At 52.7% G+C, this 9,962-nt stretch overlaps 1 protein-coding gene across 2 annotated transcripts; it reads right to left on the reverse strand.

The window, feature by feature from the left end:
* Positions 1 to 352: 352 nt before the first annotated feature.
* TEKT4 (tektin 4) lies at positions 353 to 5,266 on the reverse strand (the record flags this gene model as incomplete). Of its 2 annotated transcripts, none has more annotated exons than XM_080942385.1 (6): positions 353 to 569; positions 1,262 to 1,416; positions 1,925 to 2,147; positions 2,511 to 2,654; positions 2,980 to 3,050; positions 4,748 to 5,266. In XM_080942385.1, the coding sequence occupies 6 exons, from the start codon at positions 5,264 to 5,266 to the stop codon at positions 353 to 355; spliced, it is 1,329 nt and encodes a 442-aa protein (XP_080798511.1). The 2 variants fall into 2 exon arrangements, with proteins under 2 accessions (XP_080798511.1, XP_080798510.1); XM_080942384.1 differs by having other exon boundaries at positions 4,733 to 5,266.
* Between the last annotated feature and the right edge of the window lie 4,696 nt (positions 5,267 to 9,962).

The following is a 9,962-nucleotide window of genomic DNA, read 5'->3' on the forward strand; positions in this document are numbered from 1 at the left end:
CAGGGTAAGAAACAAGTCACAAGTACCCCTCCCCCACTCCTCACCTCCATCAGGGGAGCACTGGGCAGTGAGAGGTGCTGAGTTGGGGGGGGCAATTGAGTGTGACTGGGGTGGGGCTGACTGCAGAAGGGCCATCATATGGAGCATATAGATTAATCAAAGGGATCTGGGCTGAGCTTAGGCCTGGGGGTAAGAGGGAAAGAGAACAGTGCACTGTCCCTAACAGGTGCACAAGTCCCTCAAATTGCTGGATAACAGGAGAAACCAGGCACTTGGTGGGGATCTAGCACTAGGTGGAAAACTAAAGGGCTCTTTATTTGAATGAGACAGCGAGGCCAAGTGCCGCCCCCCATCACTGGTAGCCAGCCAGCTGGAGGACACTGGGGTAGCGGCTGCGGTGGGTCATACACTTCTGGCGGTCGATGAAGAGGCTGTTGGTCTTGACTGCGATGTCTTTCTCCAGGCTCATGCGCGAGTCCTCCAGGTTCCGCAGTGCCTCTTCTGCATCCTGGAGCTTCTCCTTCAGCGCTTTGAGGGACATGTTCAGCTCCTCCACCTCGCTCAGCAACCTGCAGGGAGAGGAGCGGTAAACTGGGGGAGGGACAAAGGAAAGGGTAGTGACGCTACAGAGGACCCCAACAGACGTACACGGACTCCACCAATGTGGCTAGCGTTGCAAAAACTCCTGGGAACTTGCACAGATTAAAAAGACCCAGTCCAAAGGGAGCCTCCCTCTGACTGCCATTGGGCAGGGAAAGAAAGTTTTTGAAACACTGCCACCTGGTGGCCAAAATAAGCAATAGCATCCTCAACTGGAGTTAACCCTTGAAACTCTGATTTCTAGAACAAAATAACAGTCGAAGAAGGGGAAAGAAGACTGACACTTATGCTTAGAAGGGCACACTAGAACTGGATAGTTCGGGAAAGTACATAACCCATCATGCCTGAAGGAGGTACACAGAACACAGGATTACATCAGACAGAGTTACAGGGGTGGGTGGTGGCCCTGCCTGCCTCCCTTCCCTGTAGTCTCAGGAATCTAGGTTTCTAGACTCTAGGTTCCTTCCAAGAAGGCAAAACATTCCAGAGTGGCACAAGATCCTTGTTGTTCCTGACACTCAAAACCCCTCCAGAATCTTCCCCACGCGCCCCATGTCTGCCCATATGTAGGACTGATCCTGTGGGAGGGGCTTATGGTAGGTAGCCTTAAGTGCCGAGGAAGACTCCAGTCACCCACAGCTGCTCAAACACCGAGCGGTACCTGAACTGGGCATTGTCCCGGCACAACTCCACATTGGGCCGGTGTGACCGCTGGTAAAGGCGAGTCTGGGCCACACGCAGAGGGGCCTCCTTGTCCTTGATGGCCTGCTTCAAGGCTGCAATCTGGTGTTCCTGGTCTGTGATCTCCCTCAGGGTCTGTAAGGGCAGTGTGTAAGCCTGAGGCTGAGTCCAGCCTGGAGCAAACAGACACCTGCCTATCCTAACCCAGCATGTGGGAAGGGCCAAACCAGTTGCTCCTTCATCTCCCGGCCTTGACTAGAACCACTTGAGTCCTTGGTCAACCTTCTACAGTGCCAGCAGACCATTTCCAAAAACTGCTTTTACATCAAGTCGGGGAATCTACAGAAGGGTATGGATGTCTGCTTCCAGGTGAGCTGGTCACAGAAGGACCTTTGAAGCCAGGTCATTTCTGAGCATACAGTGGATAGCAACCCTGGTCCCTGTGGTTAAAGAAACCCAGGTCCTAGATGAGGGATGGGCGTGGCTTGAGTGGGGGCAGGTGGGCGTTCCAGGGGCGGGGAGGAGTTGAGCACAGATATGAATACGTATGCCCTAAGCAGAGGATGAGCTCGCTGGTGGGCGTGTCCTGGGTGGGCTCAAACAGGTGGGCGTGTCCAAAGACGGGCGAGCCTCGTGGTCCCACCTTTTGCAGGTGGTACTGCAGCTTTTGGCGTGCGTCTTCCAGCTCTTCGCAGCGGCTTGAGAAAGCGGTGTTCACGGCGTCGCACTGCAACCGCAGGTCCTCAGCCGTATCCCGCAGGATGCAATCAATTAACTTCCGCAGGTTGACCGAGGCTAGCCGCTCGCGCTCGGCTCGAAGCAGGTTGTCCTGCGTGAACTTGGCCCACGTCTCGGGCGTGGAGGCACTGAGGGTGGAGGTTGCGGCCTGGTTAGGGTGTAGCCACAGAGACTCCAGCACAGTCGGTGATTGCCAGTGTACCCCATATTCCCTCCTCACACAGATACGCCGGGATTCTCCCGGGCCCCTAGTGGTGGTTGCGTGCCCTCTGCTGGCCGCGAGCAGAAGCGCTTTCTTTCTATGCCATCCACAGGGTACTAGCCCGGTGTGAATTGCGGGTGCCAGGCTTTCCAGTTAGCCCACCCCAGCATCAGACAGTTCCCCAGGAGAGCTGGAACAGGTCCTTGTGGGGCAGGAGTCCTTCCTCAGATTTTGGAAGTAGAGCCAAGTGAGTGGCAAGGCAAACAGAGCATCGTGCCTAGAAGCCTACCTCTCCTCCAGCTTGCTGGAATGCGGGTAGAACTGCACCTGGGTGCTTTCATTGGTGTAGCGGGCGCACATATCGTCAATGTTGTAGACTACTACTTTGTCTGACCAGTTCATCTCACAGGACTCCTTATGTTCCCGGTTCAGCCTGGGGGGGGGGGAGAGTTCAGAGCTCACTGTGTGCCAGGAAGCACAGGAAAGCAGGCCCCATTTTAGCTTGCGGGGGGGGGGGGCTTCCAGTTTGTGCTCAGACAGTATTGCACGGCCAGCAGTGCCTAGGTTCCAGAACAAAAGTGGAGAAACTTGTGTGTGCCCAGTAGAGCGGTGCCTGCATTTCTCTGGCTAAGATTCAGAAGCCTTCTGACCTCTCAGCCACAGCATCGGGTCCCCTACCTGTGTCCTACCTCCCACCTCAGACCAGCCTTGGGGGCAGAGACCAGGGACGTCCACCCCTCAGGGGTGCTGTGACCCACCGTATCTGGCCCACGGCTTGTCCCATCGTCCTCTTCAGAAGTTCCTGGATGTTCCTGATGAGCTCGGTTTCCTGGAGATGAGATGGGCCCTCTCTAAGCAACTCTGCCTCTCCTCCTGGGACTCGGCATGAGCCAAGGCGTGGGCCTCACCACCATTGACTTTTGCCTTAATCTCTCCCCCTCCACCCCCAGAAAAAAAGAGTATTCAGCCCTTGTCTGTGAGGTTCATTTTGGGTAGTTTTAACATACTGTGTTTCCTCTTAGGCTGTTGGGGTACCTAAGATTCTGGGGTCATCCCCAACACTCCCACAGTATACTGAGAAGCATTGGCCTTTTATCAGGCCCTAGACCATCTCTGAGGAACTCAAGCCCATAAGACATCAGATGTCCTCTGTCTGCTGCCCATTCTCACCAAGAATAAGTAGGAACCTCTAAGTTTCCTTTTACGCCAACATTTTCTAGGAGCCAGGAATTCTTTCATATGCAAGCCCACATGGGCCACAATCTCCAGGGTCTGGTGTCCTCGGTCCCCCTCCCCTCTCTGCACCCACAGGCAGCAGTGGGCAAGGCCTGGGGGGTAGGGCAGGAGTTCCCTGAGGCTCCAGCCTGGTGGCTTATTCCCCAGAGCCATCCTTCATCCTTGCCCACAGGCCTAAGCCCACCACAGGAGGCTCCAGCTCTGAAGGATCCTGAGTTGTGTGGCCCTCCGGCCGAGGGACCCCATAATCACACAAGGTTCCCCAAAGCAAGCTATGCTGGGGTCTGAGGGAAAAGGTATCTAATGAAGGGAGGAGGAAATAGTAGGTTTTGTTTTTGTTTTAGTTTGTGTGTGTGTGTGTGTGTGTGTGTGTGTGTGTGTGTGTGTGTTTGCTTATTTGTTTGTTTTGTTTTAAGAGTCTCACGTGTAGTCCAGGCTGGCCTGGAGCTCCAAGTCCTCCTTCCCCAATGCTGGGATTATAAGTGTAGACTAGGAGGAGAACTTTGAAGTTGAGGCTCGGGGGCTCTGGGGAGAAAGAGCAGATGTCATGGCCTCCACATCTGTGGCACTGGCTGGCCTGGCTTTCTACCCTGAATGCCAATAGAGAGAGGCAAGGGGCATGCATGGTGGTACAGGGAGAGCCTTTGGCTTAGCCAAAAACAAAACCAAAACAACCTCAGCCAGAAGATTGTACCATATGCCTTTAATCCCAGCACTCGGGAGGCAGAGACAGGTGAATCTCCTGGTTTGAGGTCAGCTTTGGTCTACAGAGTGTAAGTTTCAAGACAGCCAGAGTTACACAAAGAAACCCCATCTTAGAAAACAAACAAACAAACCCAAAAGCCGCCACCACCAACAACAACAACAAAATCCTCTCAGGGTCAGACTTAACATCTTTGAAATCTTGTGGGCTGGAAGGAATCCCAGAAGAGAAAAGTTACTTGGATGTGGTAAAAATCCTGCTGTGGGTCTGGAGAGATGGCTCAGGGGTTAGGAGCACGGATTGCTCTTCCAGAGGTCCTGAGTTCAAATCCCAGCAACCACATGGTGGCTCACAACCATCTGTAACGGGATCTCATGCCCTCTTCTGGTGTGTCTGAGGACAGCATACTTATATATAATAAATAAATAGCTTTTAAAAATCCTAGTGTGTCTGAAGAATCAGGGGTCCTGCAGGTCAGAGGGGCACAGTACTGTGTGAACCCTGAGGCCCCGTGTTATCTGTATGAATGCCAGAGCCTGCCTCCCACTCCGAGTCTGAGCCCCTGGCTGCACCTTCAGCAGCTCCACTTCCACGTAGTCCCGGACAAGGTCTGGGTGCTGGCGGCGTTCTCGACACTGTAAGTTGTCAGTTGCGATGGAGTAGGGCACGGAGGTAGCATCCAAGGCGCGCTGTAGCCGCAGCTTCTGGGCTATCATTAGGTCGGTCTCGGAAGAAAGTTCGTCTATCTCTCGCTGCAGCTCTGACTTCCAGCAATGCACGTCCTCCAGGCGCTCTCCCACCTTCCGTGTGGAGTCAAGTTGCGTGCGCTGGGCCAGTGCCCCAGTCTCTGCCGCCAGCTGACTGCTTTCATGCCGCTGCCTCTCAGAGTTGTCCCGGTCTGCAAAGGCCTGGTGGTAGCGGGCGTAACAGTTCTGGAACCACTCGTCCATCAGGTACTTGGCTGTGCGGAAGCCAGCGGTGGCCAGACCCGACGATGTGTAGGCACCGGTGTTGCAAGCCACATCATATTCTTTGCGCGGCTGCTCACAGACATCTATTGACTGTGGGGCTGGCTCCTTGGTCAGGAGCACGTTGGTTTGTGCCATGGTGCCCACTGCCTGGTGAGCAGAAGGGGAGGCAGAAAGAGAAGAGGGTCACTGGGTAACCTTTCAGGCAGGATCAATGGGGCAGTGCTGGTCACTCTGTCCCAAACAAGGCTCCTGGTTGCCTCAAGAACATTGTATACACCAACTGCCTTCTGTTGCTGAGCAACAGAGTCACTCAAGGAGGAGGGGCGGAACTGCCCTCTTAAAGAGCTAAGCAGTGGCTGGGAAGATAACTTAAATGGGTAAACGTGTTTGTCTTACAGAACCTGAATTTGATTCCCAGAATAGAGGTTGGGGGAAAATGGGTGTGGTGGCACACACTTACACCCTGCCCTGGGAAGGCAGAAACAGTTACTCTGTGGAGTTCACAGGCCAACCAGCCCAACTGTATTTGATGAATGAAAGGCCTTGTCTCAGAAAATTAGACTGGCCATGTAAAGTGGCAAATACTTTTAATCCCAGCACTTAGGGGGCAGAGACAAGTGGAGATCTCTGATTTCAAGGATAGCCTGGTCTACATAGTGAGTTCCAGCCTGGTCTGGGCTATAGAGTGGGACCCCCATCTCAAACAAAACCCCCAACCACAACAAAAACAGACAAAACCCCAGGATGGATAGTGCTTGAAAAATGTCCCCTAAGGTTTCCTCTGGTCTCTGCATGCACACAAATACCCGCATACCCCCCACACACATACACACACACATACACACACACACATACACACACACATACACACACATACACACACACACACACAAAGGGGGCCAGGCAATCTCCAACTCTCAGCTCTTCACCACACTGTAGCCTAAACCTCAGAGGCTCAGGACTCATTCCCTAGAGGGCTCTTGGACTAGAGGGCTAGGGTTCTGAATTCCCTGACACCCTGTCCTCCTCCCCGGCTCCTCTGCCCCTCTTTCCTAAAATTTTCCTTCGTGGTCTGGTCCTGAACTTTGGCTTTGCTCTGCTAGAACAGGATGGAGGAAGTTCTGCCTCCTGGAAGACCCCTTTAGGTGAGCCATAGGAGGTGGATGGCCATGGAAACATGAGCAGAACCTTCAAGCGGAGAGGTGCCTTTCATCCTCAACACTGCCAACATTTCCTAAGTCACCCCAGGATCCACATTTTGGGCCCATTGCGCATGTAGTCTAAACCCATCATGCAAACCCAAAGGACCAAACATCCAGCCAACCTCAGCCTCCAGGACTCACTTTTGGAGCTGAACCCATGGGAGTAGCCTCAGGAAGCCTGACCCTATCTGTTCCCAGGGCCACTGTGTAAGGGCCAGCCCCTCCTCTTCCTCCTGTATCCCATAGCTGGACTTAGACCCAGAGCCTCCTGGGGATTTGGGCCAGTTTTCTGAGGAGGTTTCACCCATTGGATGTATCTGGAGTCAAACGTCCTGATCTGCTCAAGAAAGGGAGACACGGGAAACCCTGCCTTCCAACCTGGGGCATAAGAAACCCAGTGTGACCAACAGAGGGCGATATTGACCGCAGAATGTGCCAGGTACCTAGTTCCTGACTTCTGGTTCCCCTCCCACCTGGTCTTCCCTAGAGGCTCCCCACATATTGGGTCCTCTCTGAAAGAAATCCACACCCTTAGTCAGAATAAGATCTACACCACAGCCTCTCGGCCTCTTCCCTCACTCTGTCCTATCCCATTTCCAGCCTCAAGAATCTCAGGCTTGGCACTCAAGCTTGGTTTCACCCCCACACTTCTGCCCAGGTTGTTCATTCCTAGCACCCTCCCTGGTGCTGACCCCCTAGCAGCCATCCCCTCCCTCCGTGCTACCTGTCAATCTTCTGACAGTGGACCCTGTCATTTCCACCAGTAGATGCTTTACGTGTGTGTGTTTTGTGGGCAGAAGCCTTGAGAATTCATAACCAGACTAATCAAGAGGTGCCATTGTTCCTCAAGGGCTGCAGGCTAAGAACCTCTGGGGGCCACTGTGGACCTCCATCTATCTCCTCTGTACCTCAGTTTCCTGACATGATAGCAGGTACAGAGCCACCCAGAGTACAACTGGCGTTTTTCCTTAGATTCATCCCTGGCATGTGGACCCGGGGACCGCAAAGGAAGAACCCTAGCCTGGACCCACTGACTCTACTTGGTCTTCACCAGTAGCATTCAAGTACTGGGCATGGCAGGGAAGTGATGCTCCCATGGCTAATGAGGAAGCCCAGGTCTCAATGTAGTTTCCCCTGTGTTGGGATAGACTCCAAGGTACAGCTTCGACCTCACTTGAGGAGTTCCCCAGCCTGAGGAGTCAAGACACCTTCAGGGATGGGTTAAGCCTGTGTCCCCATCATCCACAACCTCTAGTCTGATCCTTAGTCATTTGTGCTCTGAAGGTGCCAGTGTGTAGCCCCTCCCAACCCTCGGAGGAACACCGGTCATTGCACATGATTTCCATGGGGCTGATGAAGCTGTCACAATGACACTCCAAGCTAGGGCTAAGTGGGGAACAGGCAGGCAAACCCACAGTGAGTGTAGACAGACTATGGAGTCGGCTGTTTGGACACAATGGTGGTAGACTGCGGGACTGTATGGAGTCGGGTCGGGGTCCACTCATGTTGGCCTTCTTCCCACGTTGTAGACACAATGGAAAAAAGTGAATCTGGGGGCAAGTGAAAGTTCCCACAGCATAGCTGCCCCATGACGTCACTGGGAGTGCTAGCTCTATGGACAGTCTGCCTGTGCTCCCAAGAACCAGATTCCTCCATCCACACTGGCCATCCCTGCAGGATGCCTAGGAAACAGAAGGGTAGTAGGACTGACCAAGAGCACAGCTCCTCTGCACAGATTTCTTTACAAACTCTAGACATCATGAATGGGATGGGTGCGGGCATCCATCTTTTGAGTCTAGCAGCAGTTCTCCAAAGCCAGAGGACATTTCCTAGCTCTAGCCCCATCCTGCAAGGCTCTAAATGGAAGAAATGCATACAGCCTCATAGACTCTACCCATGACAAGCACAGCCTGTGGGCCCCAGGCTGAGATGGGCCCAAGGTCACACTGACAGCATAGGGCCAACAGAGGAGAGACTGCCATCTGGCCCACCTCCTACCCTAGCCAGCATTCCTACTTGTTACTGTGTGAAATGACAAGCCAAGGAGCCATCCTGACTGGAGCAGACCCAGTGGCAGTGGGAGGCCCAGCCAGCTCTCTCCCAGGCCAGTGGGACATTTTAATTACAGAAAGATCCAAAGCTCCTTGGCATCCCTGAGCCAGTGCGGCAGTGGGCATCAAGCAAGAGGGAGGAGCCAGCCAAGGACTTCCGGGAAGAAGAAACCTGTAATCCAAGCTTCTAAGAGCAGTTGGAGGAAGGTAGGAAAGAGATATGCAGGATATTGGGGGTATGCCCCTCCTCTGATGACTCCCAGGGCCACTGTGAAAGCCCTGCTTCCTGTCAGCCATCAGGCGCTAGAGGATAAGGCAAGGCAAGATGTGGTGGGGACACAGGCTGGCAGAGGGCTGAGTACAGTGGTCTGGCCATTAACTGAGGTAGGCACCGGGCATGAGTCTCTCCACTTGACAAGGCAGGACCAGGAGGCTGATGGACCAATGACTCACTCCTACTTGACTCTTGCCTTTCCCCAAGCAGTGAACACAAGGGGCTCTGCCTCCCTGGGCAAGAGGGAAGCAAGACTCAGACAAGAAACTCTGAGATGAGGCATGTGTGGCTCAGGCTACCTGCCTGAGGGTGGTTAGCTAGCTGTGTGTGGTCGTCCAGACAGCCGTGTCCACCTCAAGGACACAAAGCTACTCAGCCTGGCACTCACAATGTCCCCATCTCATGGATGTACTTTGTGTAAGAGGCCAGCCATAGCTCCAAGGCTGTGTGAAACAGGTGCTTCTTTAAATGTCCCTAAGATTGGCTTGGCCAGTCAAGCACTTGCTGCACAAACAGAAGGGGAAACCTGAGTCTAGGTTTTTGAGCACTTTTGTAAAGAGCCCGGGGTGTGATTGCACATAACTCTAATCCTAGAGCTGGGAAGATGGATGCTGGAAAACTCCTGAGGCTTGCTGAACAGCTAGCTTAGTCAATCAAAAAAAAAGAAAGAAAGAAAGAAAGAAAGAAAGAAAGAAAGAAATAAAAGTGAGTGAGGATATCAAGAGGCCAATCACTGATCTCCACACATGTAAGTGTGCACGCTCACATGTACATGTCATACATGCACACATTTCCAAAACCATGCATGGCTTTGAAAATACAGAAAAGAACCTCTTGCCAGGTCTGATGATGCTTGCCTAGAATCCCAGCTCCTAGGAAGGATAGAGCAGGAAGATCACAAGTTCAAGTCTAGCCTGGGCAACTTAGTAAAAGATTGTCTCAATATGAAAAGAAAAAAAAGAAAAGGGCTGGAATGTCAGTAGAGCAGTTGTCCATCAAGAACAAGAGTTGAGTTCTGTCCCTAGAACTACAAAAACAGAACAAACCCCTAATAAATAAAAATAAAGAAATGAAACAGCACTTCAGTGAGAAGCTCTAGGTTGCACCTTTTCATGTCTTAAAAATATTAACTACCTCCATGCTCACCAAATAGGAGAAAACATCAAAATTTAGAAACCCAGGATAGATATGCTGGGGAAAGAGAGACCATGCTTCCTCTCGTGAGCATCTCAGCAGGCCGTCTAGCTCTTTAGGCAGGGTGCACAGGGACCGCCCAGCCACTGAACGATGCTAAGCTTTGAAAT

The sequence above is a fragment of the Micromys minutus genome (assembly GCF_963924665.1).
Source record: "Micromys minutus genome assembly, chromosome: 31".
Lineage (NCBI taxonomy): Eukaryota > Metazoa > Chordata > Mammalia > Rodentia > Muridae > Micromys > Micromys minutus.